Below are 19434 nucleotides of genomic sequence, written 5' to 3' on the forward strand. Positions count from 1 at the left end.
TCACACAGATTAACTGTATAGTTGGCTGCTCAGCTGTTCCGTGGCCAGGTGTGTGTAATTTCCTCTTTATTTCACTTACCAGGGAGCAGATAAAAGGTCTAGAGTTGATTTTAAGTGTGGCATTTGCATTTGTCTCAATATGAAGTCCGAAGAGCTTCACTGCGAGTGAAAAAGTCATCACTGAGTTAAAGTTTTTGAGTTGGTGTCAACCGATTAGTACAGTTATATGGCGTTTAGTGCCCTGCTCTGCACTGAGCGATGGTTCTCGCCTGCTGCTGTGTTCCTGATTAAAGACTAAAGCGCTGGCTAAAGCGCAATGTTTCCTGCATCTTCTTCTTCTCTGATGCCACACCGGTGTCAGAAGTGAACCAGTTACGTTTTTACATTACATTTTTACATACTGCATTTACAGGAATAACAATGTAAATGTGATATTTTTACAGGAGCTGCAGTGCTGACTGTTACAGCCACCGATGCAGATGATCCAACATCTCCCAACGGAAACATCAACTATGAGTTGTTAAATGGAACAGAATATTTCAGCATTAAGAGTACCACAGGTACAAATACAAAATTACTAAAATTTACTTACAATTACTAAAAATAATCTTTTTTAACCCAGGAATTATTCAACTATAATTTATAGATGTTTTTGATTGATTGTCATTTTATCTACTGAAATGATCTTACAGCATAGGCAGATCATATATATATATATATATATTTATATATATACAAGATGCAAAATACTGGGGCCCTTGGGGACCTGGAATTAACCTTCCTGAATGTTTTAAAATCTAAATTCTGGGGGTCCTCAGCACAATCAGTGAATCCACATGTTTTTGCTTGTTTTAGGTGAAATCACGGTTCAGGATAACAAACTGGACCGTGAGACTCAAAGTCAGTATAAACTGGTTGTCAAGGCCTCAGACTTACCTGGTTTACCTGGAGGACTCAGTACAACCACCACAGTGACCATTAATATAAACGATATCAATGACAACATGGCAACCTTCAAAAAAGGTATGTGAACTTTTATAATGGTGTATTTGGACATTCGGCTCCTCCTAAAATCTCATCACAAAGCTGCACTCAAACGGCCAACAAAGCGGTCAACATTACTGGGAAACTAGTTCCATGTTAGCTGAGTTTAGCAGTTGTGATGCCTTACCAGAACGTTCCCTGATACAACACAGATTCTGCAGACCAAGCTGGCCGATAATGTGGTCAACCAGCACTGTATAGAATTTCAAACCTTAAATTCAGGTCAACGTTAAATCTTCAGATCACTTACTTTACAGCTTTCTGGCATTTTTTGGTACTGAAGCTCAGTTAGGTTAGTGTTTATTTCTTTATTTATTTATTTAGTATGTTATAAAAAAGAGATTTTACCATAAAACGTTATTTATCTGGTATCCTTCAAATTTTCAGTTTGGTGACGCTGATGATTCTGTTAACATATTATTTGAAATTCAATAAAATTTAAATTTTAGGCAAACAGACTTTTACTTTTTAGACAGTCATGCCACTCAAGATCACCCCAAAATCACTTACATCTCTGGTTTAATACACTGTAACAATGATTTGGTGTTTTAAATTAAAGAAATACATGATCTGACTGTTACAAATCTAAATTAATTTCTTAGTAACTGAACAGAATGTAATATAACCATTACTATTTGTAACGTAGTAAATCTAAATATATGTAAAATTAAACTATGAAATGAAGATATTTACATCTTTCTAAGTGTTTTATGAGCCAGATTGTGTCGGACTAATTAACAAATACTTTTCTCTTTCCTTCGCTCAGTTAACAAAGAAAAATTACACAGGTTCTCATATCACAGGTTGGATTATTTACAGAAACAAATTAATGATACATTAATTTCTGTGTTATTGTATCATAATGTAATGACTACCTATAGAACAGATAAGTTCTATTGCGTAGCAACCAACAATACACATCTGTAATGCAGAGAGTGACGCGTCCCTGAACCAGTTACTGATCATCACTCAAATACAAACAACTGATTACAGCGATTTGGTGATGTGACAGTTTTCCTAAGATGTCCGAATGCACCATAAACATGAAATTTAACATAATATAAATGATTACATTTCGTTACTCAAATGATCCAAAAGGAACCACAACTTGTTTCCTTTCAGAAACCTTCAGCTTTAGCGTGAGAGAGAACGAGAATCCACAGTTTACAGTCGGCACGTTACCTGTGGAGGACCGAGACGAGAAGCAGCACAAAAACCCCAGATTTACTGTGCAGAACTTTAATGACGTCTTCTACGTGGAACCGGATGACCAAAATGACGGAGCTCTGAAACTCAGAAAGGTGACTTTACTCATTTCAAAACTACAAACTACGACAGAATTACAGACTAAAACCTCCTTCAGATTATTTAAACACACAAATCAGTGAGGTTGTTCCTATGAATTTGTAGCTGTGCTGATAATCAAGCTAGTCAGGCTCAACATGTTTTTTCTGTAGCTGCTGTTGCAAAACTGGTAACAGTCCCATTCAGTTTTTACAAAATACCTCAATTATACGACAAAGTAAACCCAGCATGACCTTTAACACACATACAAAATATATATCAATCGAAATGAATAACCGACTCTAAATGTAGGTATTGTGATATAAACTGAGTCTGTTCTACAGTTTCTCATTAGGCTGAATGAATAACTGACTCTAAATGTAGGTATTGTGATATAAACTGAGTCTGTTCTACAGTTTCTCATTAGGCTGAATGAATAACTGACTCTAAATGTAGGTATTGTGATATAAACTGAGTCTGTTCTACAGTTTCTCATTAGGCTGAATGAATAACCGACTCTAAATGTATTTTCTCACTATTAATTGAAATACTAAGAAATTTTCTTGAAATTAACAAAATTATCAGCTAATATAATGAGATAATTTTACAAAATCACTTAAAATGAGTAAAATTATTTCTAGAAACAAGTTAAATAATCCTATAATTAAGTAACAGCAATCTCAAAACGAGAAATCTTAACTATATCAACAAGTTTCAAGATAATTTCACCTGAACTTCTGTTACACTTTGTCATTTGAAGATAATTATGTGACGACAAATAAACAATTCTTTGTCATTAAAGTTTAGTATTTAATAAAAACAACATTAAATCACAGCTGATGGCTGATACCAACTAATATACCTTATTTATTTGTGTGCTTGTATGAAATATTAATATATCTCAACCTTTTCCAGATGGTGTAAGCCCAAAAAAGTCCAATATTTTTAACATGTATGTCATAATTTTCTCCAGAGCCTGGACTATGAGACCACTTCAACGTACAGCTTTAAAGTGGTGGTCACAGAAGACGGCGTGGCTCAGCCTCCAGATAATCAGGGATCCATGCTGACCACTGTCCAAGTGCACATCACTGTGATTGATGTTGATGAACCGCCGGTCTTCAGCAAGGCGGAGTACACCTTTGACGTCCAAGAGGGCCCGATTAGAAATAAAGTCATCGGCTCCGTCTCAGCCAGAGACCCAGACAAGGCCAACTACAGGATGAAGTAAACTATATTCTATGTTCACTGTTTATTTATTGCTATCAGTAGAACCACTAGTTTTCACTGTAAATTGTAAAATACGGTTTTTAAAGTGATAGTTTGAACAGAACCCCGTATCCCAAACAACTAAGACATGTTTAGTGTCTGAATTTTTCTTCATTAATTTGCTTTACTGTAGGTCAGTGTTCATAAGGCTACATGACACCTGCTCATAAACTCTTCATGACCACTGACACAGACCTACATAAACATTTATAAACACTAATTCCAACAGGCGTTATTTGTCCTAAAGGTTGCAATTTCCAGTTTTGATGTCAAGCTGACATAAACTCGATTATTTTCTCACATTAGTTTGTGTTACAATACTTTCTGAGGTGAAATTAGACTTTGTATCTCAGTGAACATCACAGTGACATGATGCTGATAATATGCTGTAGCTCACCACAACAGGCTGAGTGAACCAAAGTGAGCATTTTCTGAGGCCCTTAAAGGGAACCTATAATGCTTTTCTGTTGTTTCTCTTTCCTTTAGTGAGTTGTAGCTGTTTGTGCATGTAAACAGTCTGTAAAGTCCCAAATCTCAGCTTTCCCTCCAGAGGGAGAAACTCTCTCCCACAGATCCCACTTTTCTCAGCTGCCTGAAACACCTAGTTGGAATTCCAGCCCTTTTCCTTGTTACAGGATGACATCATCTCGTAACACAGTCCTTACTGCCCGCCTCCCGGCAAGCTCGGCTCGCCCTCACACAGAGAGCTACAGAGTAAAAGCTGACCGCTTTAAAACGTCCTGCTCCAGTCCAGCTCGCGAAGGTGGATCGGCTCCACCAGCTTGTTCTACCGGACTGTCAGGATCGACTCTGGAACAAACTGATACGGCAGAACTGACACCGTTATAAGAACAGACACAGCGGTGTGGGGGCGGAGCTTGTAGCAGGACACCACTCTGCAGTTGACTAAACAGAACAGAGTAGGCGAGCTGACCAATCAAAGAACGCTGGGCTCATCGGGAGGCGGGGCTTAAAGACACAGGAGTTCTAGCAGTGCGCTTCTGTGTCACATCAGCATTGTGTCAGTGTGATATACACTGAGCTACAGAGTCAGTTGTTATAATGCGCTATATCATTTCAGTGTGATGACGACCACAGGTGTTATGTCAGCTTGACTTCAGAGTTGACAAAAGCAGCCTTTATGGCAGCTCCCGTTCACTGGAATAAGCCTTTATGAACATTTATGTAGGTTTATTTCAGTTGTCATGACATCATGCAGTCTAATAAACACTGCCCTACAGTGAAGTGTTACCACTAATTTTATACTGTATATCATACAGTCTGCATAAGTAGGCACAACAAAAATACCAACAAAACTGATAACCTTAATTAAAGTGTTTTGAACTATTTTACGTAATTCAACCCTTTAATAATAAATTACAACTCAAAACTATAATAGTACTAATAAGTAATAGTAATAATAATACACCATGAATAAGCATCTAACTGCTCACTCATAACATTTCAGCTTATTGAACTTCTGCACTTTACTCTGCTGATGAGAGCACAACATAAACATTCGCTTCAAATCAACCAGAATCATTGACAGAAATGCTGGACAGCTCCGCCTACTTTACTAAATCAAAACTCTAATAAATCAATAAGTAACCTATTGGTGGTGGTTTGCCATTTGTTTTAGTTTCACACACATTGCTCTAAATTTTCTCCGATTGGTCATTCTGCATGTCACTCAAACGGCCCATTCCTGTCAAAGCGGGTGGCTCCCTAAACCTCCTCGGTTTAGCTTGTTAGTCTGTAGTTCAGCGCAGTTTAACACAGCTCCAAGTGGAATTGGCTTCAGCTTGTGTAGCATTTCCATATTAGTTAAGTGCTTTGGGTTCTGGGTTTATCAGAAAAGCTGAGTGGAGTCGCCTCCTGCCTGTTCACTGCTGCTGTTTGTTGGTTTTCTGTCGCTGTATTTCATTACTAAGACCTCCTCGACTATTCGATTGCCTTCCCACAGCACCAACAAGTGGACTTATTACTTGACTTATTAGTCTATACAACCCGAAATGACATCATACAGCTAAAAACAGAAGGAGCAGCTTAAAATCAGTATTCTGTCCAAACCTTAGACCGAGTTTATAGATAACAGTGAGTCATACAGTGTTAGAAAACACATAATCAACATTACTGAACATCACACGCTTTGAGGCAAATGATGATTTAGACATGGTGATGAGTTAGCACCATGCTAATAGGTGGGTGCATGTTTCTGTTACTTATTAGCTACATTAGCCTCATAGCTCCAGTGTTAAAACTAAAGAAGAAACTTCAGACACTGAACACGTTTTGACTGATAAACTATATTTGGAAAACTGTGTGTTTGATGCTGAATGAGCTGTTATCAAATTTAACATGGAGATGGTCTTTTATCAGGTACTCCATCAGGGGGCTCAACTGTCCATTGGAAATAGACGAGAATACAGGTCAGCTTGCCCTGAAGAAAGAACTGGACCGAGAAACAGAGGCCACACACCTGTGTGATGTCACAGCACAGGAAATATCTCCAAGCGGTGAGGGTAAAATGTTCTCCCCAACACTTATTTACCCTCCTGATAAATAATGGAGCCACATCTAATCTCGAAACATTTACTGAAGGGTTATGGTCTAATTCATTCTGGAGAGAGCAGGATGTTTGTTTATTTTGTGATTTTTTCATGTTACTCGCTCAATAAAAAAATGTACAGTTCATGTCTAAAAGTCTGACAAGTTTAAACTGAGACATCAATTTAATTTTAAAATATATTTTGAAACGTTTTATAATTTAAAAAAAAATCATAATAAATGTATTTTTCGTGTTGCTTTTTGATTAATATTTATTAATGCAAAGGCTAAAATTTATTTGACAGACATTATGCAAGTTTGATTATTTTTAAGATTTACCTGAGGGGCTTCTTACCCCAGGTAAAGGGGGCATACTGTCCTTGTTTTAAAGTGTCCAAAAACACATTTAATCGATTCATTTTGTAGCCATACACAAACTACATTAGATCGTTATTCATTCAACCTAATGAGAAACTGTAGAACAGACTCAGTTTATATCACAATACCTACATTTAGAGTCAGTTTTTATATAAAAAAGACACAGCAGATTAAAGGGCTGATCCACTACTTTGATGTTTTTGTATTATAAACTGTAGAACCACAAACATCTGTATCTGCAGTAAATATCGGCTCTTTGTATCTACAGGACTAAAAGGGTATACGATTGTCAAGATAAAGGTTCTGGACATCAACGACAATCAGCCGGAACTGACCAATACGAGCACCATTTACATCTGTGATAACGATAAAAATGGAACGGTGAGAAATTCACAAAAATATTTCATCATTATATCATTATTATACAAAAATTGACATGATTTTTCCCTTTTTTTACCACCAAGATTAATCAACACACATTTGGTGTCTGAAGTTCCTGCTTCTGTTATCTATAAAATCATCCCTTACCACTGATATATGTAAATTAACTCTGTTCTGATTGGCTGCCTGTATAGTCTCATTCAGTGTAATTCTTTTAAAGGGCACATGTTACATTTTTCTCCCTAAAATACATTTTACTTTTTACTCCTGAGGTCTATTTATAATATTTTTGTGTTTTTCTGTTGTAATTGTACATTTTTTCATGATTATTTTCTATCCTCTCGTTATATATGTGTTTGTGACATCACAAAAACAACGAATTGAAAAACAGACAGCTTAGTTTCCATATGTGGTCTGAATGGACTGGAGAGTGAACAGTATGTTTTAAAACTATAATGTCTTCGCTGATCGACTACATTTGTGGTAACGGGGTGATTTTATGCTGAGCTATGATTTAATAATTAATTTTAAATCTATTTTTTCTTTGCTTTGCAGATCATTGGAACGATCGGGGCCACCGACAAGGATGAAAACCCTGGACCGTTCCGGTTCATTCTGGCAAAAAGGAGCTCCAACTTCTCCCTCCATGACAACCTAAGTGAGCAACATTTTCAGCTAAAACACTGACAGACCTTTTTAAACTTGTATAAGCTACACAAATAAGACATTTGTCGCTGTCGTATCGCCACAATGGCAACTTTACAGGAGAAAGAAAAACGTTCTTAACTTTGAATGGAAGTTATATTGGAGCATTTCTTTTGGTCCATTTTAAAGGACAAATGTTGTTTTTGAATTATGTAAAAAAAATAAAAAATGAGAAGAATGGAATAACAAAAAGGGTTTTGTCCCCACAGCGATGATATCGTTAATGTTGGAGCTTAGTATAGAATAGGTGAGAGAATAAGATCATTTCAATACATACATTTCTGTAAAACAGCCAACATTATCAAGAAATAGGTTAAAAAATCATATAATATTCTCACAGCAAAATCGATAATGAGAAATATTAGTTATTTTTAGTTGTATTATGTTTTTGTGTAGTTATTAATGCAATTGTTAAGTACATTTAAATGTATAGCAAACTGCAGGTTTCTAAGAGAGGTGTAATTGGTGTACATTGGTACATTAGCCACAAAGCTACAGATGTGCTAAGCCTGATGAGCTGGAACGCTGCTGGTTCAGTCTCAGTCGCTCTAAAGTGACCCGACAGCGGCTCGTTTCTGGTGTATTCAGGCACAAACCAGAATGAAAACAAACCGGTTACTCGGGCTGAAAGATGCATGAGCTACACGCTACAGTTGACTACAGTTACATTTCACTGTTTTCTCTCTCAGCGTATCTGATTTCTAACACTGTATGACAGACTGATATCTGTAAACATGGTGCACCACATCGCTAAAACAGCAGCCTGAATTCAGTCTGTACTTCAGTCTGTATTAACAGATAACAGTAAATCATACAGCATCGAAAACCACATAATCAAGTCTATTAGAGACACTGAACAACTCCACATGCTTTGAGGTGAGGGTGATGATTTAGGTAAGCGGTTAGCATCATGCTAATTGGTTTACATAACCTTCCATTATTGGTTTGCTACATTAGCCTATCCTGGCTGATTGACTACATTTAGAGTAACAAACTATGTGACTGTATTTGGTTACAGACTGAATTTTTGAGCCATTTTACATGCATTTTTATTTAATCAGAAGTTCAGTAGTTCAGTAGTTCAGTTCAGTAATGTCAGCTGAAGAATTTTCAATTGCAAATGCACAATATTTTTATTACCTTCGGTTATTTTGGGGGACATTTTTGTTCCAGTATTTGTGTGGAAAACGTTAAATATGTTTTTTTTTGCCATTTACATTAAGTTATTTTCCTGGAACACATCACTGCTAAAAAAGGACCATTAAAAACTATTAGGATTAAAACCTAATGGTTTTGCTTCCATTGGTTTCCTATAGAACACCATAAGATCTCATTAGGAAACCATCAAACACATTTAGAATCAGACATTCGTCACCCGTTAAACCATTAGGATCCTTTACACTTTCTGTGTTTACACACAAAGATTTTCTCCAATCCGATTGAACAAATTATTAAACGATTATAGATTAAGACTGAGGTGTTTATTCTCACTTTACTCAACAATCTGATGAAAATCTCCATTTACATGCTCACTACAAATTATCAGATCCAAAATGACGCCCATGCATAGAGAACCACTTAGAGTAAACGTTACCATGACAACCAGCATCACGTGAGTCCAGAGTGAGATGAGCAGCAGTGAGCAGTGCTTGTATTTTCAATGACTTTAAAATGATGTCAGACTCAGGAAAACGTCCTTCACATGTCCTTATTAAAGAAGGCCGAGAGGAAGACGTCGTGTTCTGAGACACATAAGCTGGACGTCCGTCCCACCGCCGTCTTTTAAAGATCAGAGAGTAACCTTCGTCTCCTCTGCAGACCAGTTTCTGCTCCGCCATGTTGAACGGTATAAACTTTCACTATGACGCGACGAACATGATCAGAACGGAGTTAAACTTTCCGATAGGGAATGTAATCAGATACAGGCGTTTACATGGATATTATTCTTCTATTTAACAGATTATTTACAGGATTATCCACCTCGATCAGTCAAATAGAAACTGTATTCCAAATAGCCTCAATCAGACTAGCCTATTCCAACTGAGGTGTATATATGGATGTATTTGATTCCGATTGAGCTATTAGTTGGATTATCAACGGATTACTAGGCTGTATGTAAACATGGCTATTGTGACGTCAGCCCAATAAAAAAGCCAAAACACATTACAAAACAATCAGGAACCAACAGAAACACTTAATGATGTCTGTGGGGTTTTTTAGTAGGGTTTACCAGAATGTTTGGATTCAATCTGTGCATGGCATATTTCAACTGAAGCAACAAGAGAGTCAAAATGAGGACTACGTTTTCCCACCATTGTGTTGAATGTGATATTCTTAGGCGCACTCGGCATTGAGCTGTCATGAACACTCCATCAACGCTGCACAGCAATGTTCTCTATGATTATCTGGAGCAATTCACATTGTTATTATAAGTTTAGACCCATTTGTAGCAATAATCTGTATTTTATACACAATAAAAAGTCTAAATCTATAATACACTGACTGGCAGATCCACTGACCATATAGTTTCACTTTGTAGTTCTACAGTTACAGACTGTAGTCCATCTGTTTCTCTGCATACTTTGTTACCCTGTTCTTCAGTGGTCAGGACCCCCATGGACCCCCACAGAGCAGGAGTTATTTGGGTGGTGGATCATTCTCAGCACTGCAGTAACACTGATGTGGTGGTGGTGTGTTAGTGTGTGTTGTGCTGGTCTGAGTGGATCAGACACAGCAGTGCTGCTGGAGTTTTTAAACACCTCAGTGTCACTGCTGGACTGAGAATAGTCCACCAACCAAAAATATCCAGCCAACAGTGTCCTGTGGGCAGCGTCCTGTGACCACTGATGAAGGACTGGAGGATGACCAACACAAACTGTGCAGCAGCAGATGAGCTATCGTCTCTGACTGTACATCTACAAGGTGGACTGACAAGGTAGGAGTGTCTAATAGAGTGGACAGTGAGTGGACACAGTGTTTAAAAACTCCAGCAGCACTGCTGTGTCTGATCCACTCAGACCAGCACAACACACACAAACACACCACCACCACGTCAGTGTTACTGCAATGCTGAGAATGACCCACCACCCAAATAGTACCTGCTCTGTGGGGGTCCATGGGGGTCCTGATCATTGAAGAACAGGGTAAAAGGGGGCTAACAAAGTATCAGAGAAACAGATGGACTACAGTCTGTAACTGTAGAACTACAAACAGAACTGGTTTAATGTTGTTGAAAACACTGATTCCAAACAGTAACATCTATTTGTTGTGTTTGGGAATGAATCTCTGTTTTGTGTTTGCTGTTCTTTATTTCATTTTGACCACATTTAAATTTTTTGTTATTGGTGTGAACTGTTTGTCAGGCAGCAGAGGCGGGACATTAGCCAGTTGGCTAACAGTGACATATTTACCTAAATAAATAAATACAGCTGATTGTGTTTCTCTGAAATGTTTGCAGACAACACTGCCACCATCGTGTTGACCCATCGAGACCTTAGCATGGACACCATAAAAGAAAACTTTCTGGAGATTGAAATCTCAGACGGACATCAGAAGAGCATCAACAAGTTAGACATCCGAGTGTGCACGTGTCGGAAGGACCGTCAGATTGAGTACTGTAAGGCCTACACCCAAACCGGGGTCAGCATCAGCGCCCTCATCGCCATCCTGCTCTGCATCGTCACCATCCTGGGTAAGATCAGCTACACGCTGCAGACACACTGCACCGGCAAAGACAGCGTGTTTCAGCTTTAACATTCACAACCAGCTGCATTAAAATTCTGCGCTTGTTACACTTGATAAGTTAACGGCACAAAAACAGATGTTTTTTGTTCTACTAAGTTAATATTAGAAGTCCAGCTATTCACTTTTTACGTTAATAAACACCAAATACCAAAACCCCACCTTACACTTTTTCAAGTGTAAATAAGTTAACAAATCCTGTACAGAGAACAACATGGAATTTGAACAGGGGCGCACAAACTTCTGCATACACCTGTGTGGATGTAGCACAGTTTGTGGTTCTCCATGTGTGCAGCCTGTAAGATGCACGTTTCAGCTTGTGTGCCTTTTTGTACAGAACATGAGGAGAAAATGAGTCTGACTTCTGTCTGAAACTAACGCAAAAGGCTCAGTACAGTGGGCCCAGAGTGTCCACTTTATTGGAAACACCTACTTTGTGCTTCCACTAACTTGCCACTTTATTGGAAACACCCACCTTGTGCTTCCACTAACTTGCCACTTTATTGGAAACACCTACCTTGTACTTCCACTCACTGGCCACTTTATTAGAAACACCTACCTTGTACTTCCACTCACTGGCCACTTTATTAGAAACACCCACCGTGTGCTTCCACTCACTGGCCACTTTATTAGAAACACCAACCTTGTACTTCCACTCACTGGCCACTGTATTAGAAACACCTACCGTGTGCTTTCACTCACTGGCCACTTTATTAGAAACACCCACCGTGTGCTTCCACTCACTGGCCACTTTATTAGAAACACCAACCTTGTACTTCCACTCACTGGCCACTGTATTAGAAACACCTACCGTGTGCTTTCACTCACTGGCCACTTTATTAGAAACACCTACCGTGTGCTTTCCACTCACTGGCCACTTTATTAGAAACACCCACAGTGTGCTTCCACTCACTGGCCACTTTATTAGAAACACCCACCGTGTGCTTTCACTCACTGGCCACTTTATTAGAAACACCCACCGTGTGCTTCCACTCACTGGCCACTTCACAAGTGTACATACTACAATTTTGCCTCTAAATTGGACTGCATGGGAGGCTGGTTTGAGAAACACTGCTTTAGGGAACCAAAAGTGGTTCTTCTATAACATTGTTCACTGTTAGGTTCCATTTAGTACCTTTATCTTTAGGTAAGTCACATTAATGCTACATGTAAAGGGTTCGCATCCACAGAAAGACCTCAGTCCTTTCCAAGAAGTAGCATAATTTGTTTAAACAGTCTTCATTGGCTTTCACTGTATTGTTCCATAAATGATGGGAAAGTGTGAAACGTGCTGAGCACAGCGTTCCTCACTTGTCTCTTCCCTGATAAAGTTTCGTCAGCAGCTTCATATGAGAACCCGAAGCTGAGTTGTGATTGATTCACACTGGATTTGTGGCACTGCAGGCTGTAAACACAGATGAAGAAAGTAAATTGAGATGCTAACAAGATCCTTTTCTCTTCACTTGTCATCAAACAGAGACAGGAGTGTTGATTAGCTGTTCTGAATTCATTATCATGTGGTTCCCCGGGTGATGTATGTTTAACGTTCTCTGGCTGCTGGTCTATTTTCATTCTGACATGTTTTGCCATATGTTACTTTCCGCACAGAACCGCGAAGCGAGTTAGCAACATTCTACACAAACACATCAGGGACAAAATCCCTAGCCAGCCCTCTTTACACTCTTAAAAAAGATGGTTCTTTAAGGGATCTGTAGTAGAAAAAATGGTTCTATATACAAGCATAAACACTGACAGAATCATTTGCATGGTGAAATGGTTCCTAAATGTAGGTATTGTGATATAAACTGAGTCTGTTCTACAGTTTCTCATTACTTGAATGAATAACTGACTCTAAATGTAGGTATTGTGATATAAACCGAGTCTGTTCAACAGTTTCTAATTAGGCTGAATGAATAACAGACTCTAAATGTAGGTATTGTGATATAAACTGAGTCTGTTCTACAGTTTCTCATTAGGCTGAATGAATAACTGACTCTAAATGTAGGTATTGTGATATAAACTGAGTCTGTTCTACAGTTTCTCATTAGGCTGAATGAATAACCGACTCTAAATGTAGGTATTGTGATATAAACTGAGTCTGTTCTACAGTTTCTCATTAGGCTGAATGAATAACTGACTCTAAATGTAGGTATTGTGATATAAACTGAGTCTGTTCTACAGTTTCTCATTAGGCTGAATGAATAACTGACTCTAAATGTAGGTATTGTGATATAAACTGAGTCTGTTCTACAGTTTCTCATTAGGTTGAATGAATAACCGGCTCTAAATGTAGGTATTGTGATATAAACTGAGTCTGTTCTACAGTTTCTCATTAGGTTGAATGAATAACCGACTCTAAATGTAGGTATTGTGATATAAACTGAGTCTGTTCTACAGTTTCTCATTAGGCTGAATGAATAACCGACTCTAAATGTAGGTATTGTGATATAAACTGAGTCTGTTCTACAGTTTCTCATTAGACTGAATGAATAACAGACTCTAAATGTAGGTATTGTGATATAAACTGAGTCTGTTCTACAGTTTCTCATTAGGTTGAATGAATAACCGGCTCTAAATGTAGGTATTGTGATATAAACTGAGTCTGTTCTACAGTTTCTATTTAGGTTTAATGGGATTTTTACCAGTGTTCTGTAAAGCTTGTCTAACCTCTCAGTGGTAGCTCATGGTTCTATATAGAATCATTGTCTTTACTAAAGGACCATCTTTTTAAGAGTGTAGGTCAGTCAGCCGGCGTGTTTATTGACTTAGCATGACTCATTTTCCTTCGGCTAACTCTTCCTTCTCGCTGTTGCAGTGATCGTGATCCTGTTTGTGTTGAGGAAACGTTATCAGAAGGAGAACCTGGTCACTCTGGGGAAACCGGCCGGGGAGATTCACGAGCAGCTGGTGACCTACGACGAGGAGGGCGGCGGAGAGATGGACACCAACGGCTACGATGTTAGCATCCTGTCTTCGGCCTGCCACGGCAGCAGCCTGCGGCCGACCCCGGCACCGGCCGTGTACGCCGTGGCTAAGAAGCCTCCGGCCTGCAAAGGGGACATGGCCATGATGATCGAAGTGAAGAAGGACGAAGCAGATCACGACCGCGACGGGATTCCCTACGACACTTTGCACATCTACGGCTACGAAGGCACAGAGTCCCTGGCCGGATCTCTGAGCTCTCTGGATTCGTCATCAGTTGCGTCCAACCTGGATTACGACTTCCTGAGTGACTGGGGGCCACGTTTTAGGACCCTCGCTCAACTTTACGGAGTGGACGGGTCCGATTCGGACAGCTCGTACTGATCTGGGAACAGCAGAAACACCGTCTTAAGGCTAAACGTCATCAGTTCCTTCAGGATAAACCACAGTAGGAAGGCTCGGATGGCGGAATTGGGTTCTTCTGCTTGTTTTTTCCTTTGCCGGCATCCGTTTGCCAGAGTTTGTCCTGCTCGTTTATGATTAGAGCAGCAGCACCACTGCAGTATAGAGTTTATATTGAGTGTTAAATGAAGGTGCTGTATGGATAGGGGTTCAAAACAGCTCAAAAAAGTCCATTTTCGTAGCACTGTCTCTGAAATTATACCTTTTATTTGATCATATCTGTGTTTAAAAAGGTTAAAAAGCCACACCAACAATTTTCACATAGGAAAATATAAATATTAACCCATTAATGTCCATATCTGAAATGTTAAATATCCTCAGGTCCATTTGTTTGAGCTTGCCTGAGCACAGATCTCAAGAAATTCTTCAAATCAATCAAGCTAAATGGCTTAAAAGTCAACTTTTTTTATTTAACATTAAATTTAGTCTTTTGGTCACTGATTTTTAACAAAACAATACAAATTTGATTGTGAACAGAAGTATGAACATTATATGTGATCAGAAAAAATAAAATTATTACTGTTAGATGTTCACTCAAGTATAACTATATATATACCAATCAGAGCAAAGATTTTTCATATTATCGTAGTTGTTGGACATATAAAAGTGGGTAATGTAAATAAAATAAGTAATTAATTTAAATGTTACTTATAATATAACAATATAAATTTCAATATTAGTTAAACAACATTGAAACCAATCAACATATAATGAGGTGAAATTTATCATTTCTGTCCATTATTTTTTATTGTGTGGTCCAAAAGTGTGAGAGCACTAAAACACAATCTTTGAAATTTTAAACTGAATTTCAGAATTTCGTAGTATTTGGTGGTGTGTCCCTCATGCGTTAACTCCAAAAGTGTGTGTAAAATCCACCTGAGAGGCGTCTGAAATCGAGCTTCACTGGAAGAGATCAGACTAAAAAACAAATCTGACCTTTTTGTTCAAACACCTTAATGTATGATGATGTCACAAATCTGTTTAAAGGGCCCATATCATGGAAAACTGAATTACAACAAACGCTCAAGACGCACCGTTCACTCCTCAGTCCATACAATCCATACAGTCCATGTATGGAAACTAAACTGCAAAAACAACATTCACTGTTTCTGTGATGTCACAAGAACCAGCTCATTTACATATATATCCACCTATTCAGCCTACAGCACTTTAGCCCCGCCTACTCACACTGAAGTTCTAGGGAGTGTTTCAGCTCTGAGCGCTTGTTAAATGAGACACAATGCAAGGCAGCCAATCAGAACAGAGCTCATTTACATGTATCAGTCTTAAAGGCACAGTAACAAAATCAACCTGTTTAATTCTAAAAAATAAATCGTCGCTGTCCAGTGAAAAACATGTATCTCCATTTTTTTGTGATTTTTACTTTTCTGCATCATTCGAGCTCCACAGCTGTCCTTTACACTGTGTGAAAATTTCATGATGATTGGACCAATAAAAATGCTCCAAAAATTGCTTAGAATAACATCTCTTTCCATTAACTTACATTGAAAGTAAAGAATGTTTTTGTCCTCTCCTGTAAAGTCACTATTTTGGAGATAGGAGTTTATCTTTGGACAGCGACGAAATAGAAGTTGTAAAATGGATTGTGACCATTTTTGGTACAAAAAACCGCACAAACTTTATAATAAAGTGGAGAAAATAATATGCAAGAGAAATGTAAGATATGGGCCCTTTAAATTTGAATAGAGACCTGGAGCAGAATCTGCAATATCACATCTACATTTTACGTGTTTTTGTTTTTAAAACTTGTGTAATTCTGAAACTCTTAGACTCTGTAGAAGCTGTATTCCCATGATATTTTTGTGCCGTTTGCCCGATTATAACAGCGACACAGTTTAGATTACAGATAATATTACACAAATCTGGTGACATATATCATATCATGCGCCTATAGTGTGAGATTTCAGTTCTTTCGTAGACGCACTGCACAGACCTCCTAATCTGTAAACAGAGCTGACCCCTGACCTCCGCCATATGTGCACGCGTGACGTATAGATTGAACAGACGAGCTGAAATAAGATAAAAGGAGGCCGTGCAGATGATTTGTGGGGTTTTTGCCCCTCAGAGGTGCTTAATTGAGCCATATTTTATTAAAGAACTTTAAATGAAGGAGATTCTGTTTTAACACTGTGTGTAAATTAACTCACACATATAGAACTGCGGTAAAGAAAACACACATATTAACAACATTAAGATCACAAGGTTTTGTTATGTTTTTGCATTCTGCCTGTCAAAAGTTTGGGGACACTTAGTGCTTCAGCATATTTTTAAATACAAATGAGCATCCATAACAATATGAAACACATATAAGACTACATAAAAGCATAAAATTATAATAAAGCCATGGGCTTATTCCTACTGTGACAGGCAAATAAAGATAGCTCAAAATGAAGCGTCAATATCACAAATTATTTAAGCTTTTCTTTAAAGCACACTTAAAACTGCTCTCCGTTTCTAAGTGTTTAAGATGAACTGGAAGTTTATTCCATATAGAAATGCAAAAAAAGTGTTTTTACCAGATAAACTATTAATTCTAAAAGGAATACAATTCACTGCATTAACTCTAGTTGTGCAGTCATGAGCATCTACTACTAAGGAAGTAGTTTAAAACAGATTTTTTTTTTTTTAGTGGGTGAGTGTCAGCTTGATTTCACTCTTTTCTCCACTGGAAAAAAGTTTCTACAGTGATCTAGTTTCAGGGAGGCTTTTTCAGCTTGTTTTGATCAGTCTTAATGGGAAACTCCACCAATATTTAAAAAATTCTGCATAATTAAATGGTCGAGATGCGTTCAGAGTGGTTTGCTCTGTTCTAGAGAAACTAAGTCAGAATTGTTCACAGTGGTTACTGAATTATTCTGAAATTTTGAAAAATTGGTGGAATTCTCCTTCAAGTTTATTTTAATCGTATGCCAGAAAATTGCTGCATGAACAAAATTCCCACAAAGTAGTGCCTCGTATATTGTTTCTAAAGTTGACACATGTGGACATGTAGCTAGAAATTCAGTCTTTGGCCCAATTTTAACTGAAATTTTCAAGAAGCTGGTTAGATTTTGTCATTTTTCTTCAACAAATGCTACAAAACTCAAAGAATTGTTTCCAAAAGGGAATAAAGCCAAAGGCCACGCCCATTTTCTCCCCCTGTTTTGATGTCAGGTGTTTAAACCACCTTCAGACCAAAAGAATTTCAAGAAAACTTTCAAATCGTTAATAAAACCTGCTCTTCATCCCAAAGAGGACACTGCGATGAACAGCTGAGTGTTAAAAGATAAACACACAGAAAGCTTCATCACTGAGGAAGAGTAAATTATATTTTCTCTATTTCTTTATTGAAAAGAGACTCAAACATTAGTTTTACGAGACAAAGTGTCCTCAGACATTTGACGGCCAGTCTGTTTGTAATCCTAAAAGGTCGAAATTTGTCGTAACACTGGCTGTAATGTCTGAAAAGTCATGTCGGGTTATTCACTGCGGGTCTCTGAATCTGGGATGTCGGTTTCTGTGGCCAGAGCTGGCTCGTCTTGGCAGGAAATGACCTCAGCGCTGTGGGAGCAGCAGAGGAAGCCGTGGCAACAGGGCTCTGACAGAATTAAAGCTTACAGCAAGTCTGTTTGACAGGAATCATCAACACACCAATTGTTGTGAATAAAGCTCAAATCTCTGAGGTCCACCTTAATAAGGCAATAGCAGAAGTCTCAGGAAGCGTGCAGTAGCTCGGACGCTCGTAAAGGGGTGAGAATTAAGTCTGAATAACTTTAACCTTTCAACTAATAGAGATTCATCACAGAACAAGCCGCACAGCAAAATGCTAGCAGCATTTCGTCGCTGTCCAAAGAGAAACACGTATATTTTTAAATAAAATATATATATATTTGCTCAAATCCGATCTCTCTGACACGATGGTTCACACAGTGATTCAAATCTGTCATTAATGTGATGAACCAGCGTCCTGAAATGACCCTCATGAGCTCATCCTACTCAGTAACGTCACGTGAATGAATCACGTTCATCATCAGCACAAACTAACGAGCAGAACGAGCTTCGCTGAGAAGATAATTAACTCTGATCAGCTCTCAGCTTCATTATTAGAGCGAGACGAAGGAGAAAAAGGTGAGGTGAGCTGCTTTTCCACCATTTACAGGCTTTAACTTCTGTTCGGCGCTGTTGCCATGGTAACGTTGAATTATGGCGCACGCGTTTTTGTCCATTTGTCCATCATTTTGGAGAAACTTGTTTTTGTTTGGACAGCGACGATTTAACATGCTACACAGCAAACCGCTAAATAAACCTACTGTACATCGTGACATGGACTTTAAAGAACAACAGCGCTTTCTCTGGTTCCGGGTTACACAAGAACAGTTCCGTTCAAAATGCTAATATTGCTAACAGTGAATGAAAGTGAACATCCACAAATTAGCATTACGTGAAAGAGCAACTGGCTAATTGCTGGCTGCTCCTTTCATTGTTAGCCACGTTAGCATGTTTGGTCAAGCTACTCCATTAACAGGAATTAGCTGGCTAATGTGCTAATCTACTGATAGCATAGTAGAAATAAAAGCTAGCTAGGTAGACCATTAGCTAGAGGAGCATAACTGCCGCCTGAACACATTAGCAAGTTAGCAAATGTTATCCACTGAAAAAGTCCAAGCTTTGGAGCTAAAACAATAATCTGGCACTACCTTC

At 38.4% G+C, this 19434-nt stretch overlaps 1 protein-coding gene across 1 annotated transcript in view; it reads left to right on the top strand.

Annotated features, from left to right (window-relative positions):
* Nucleotides 1-16081, top strand: part of LOC118801100 (cadherin-5-like) — a 30534-nt gene extending 14453 nt beyond the window's left edge. Inside the window, exons 4-12 of the mRNA XM_036561270.1 lie at nt 444-560; nt 856-1023; nt 2167-2345; nt 3302-3555; nt 5977-6113; nt 6791-6903; nt 7459-7561; nt 11066-11299; nt 14165-16081. Of these exons, the coding sequence (XP_036417163.1) occupies nt 444-560; nt 856-1023; nt 2167-2345; nt 3302-3555; nt 5977-6113; nt 6791-6903; nt 7459-7561; nt 11066-11299; nt 14165-14655 (1796 nt within the window). The 3' untranslated portion in view covers nt 14656-16081. The remainder of the gene's footprint in view (nt 1-443; nt 561-855; nt 1024-2166; nt 2346-3301; nt 3556-5976; nt 6114-6790; nt 6904-7458; nt 7562-11065; nt 11300-14164) is intronic.
* The last annotated feature ends 3353 nt before the right edge of the window (nt 16082-19434 follow it).

The sequence above is a fragment of the Colossoma macropomum genome, unplaced genomic scaffold, assembly GCF_904425465.1.
Source record: "Colossoma macropomum unplaced genomic scaffold, Colossoma_macropomum, whole genome shotgun sequence".
NCBI lineage: Eukaryota > Metazoa > Chordata > Actinopteri > Characiformes > Serrasalmidae > Colossoma > Colossoma macropomum.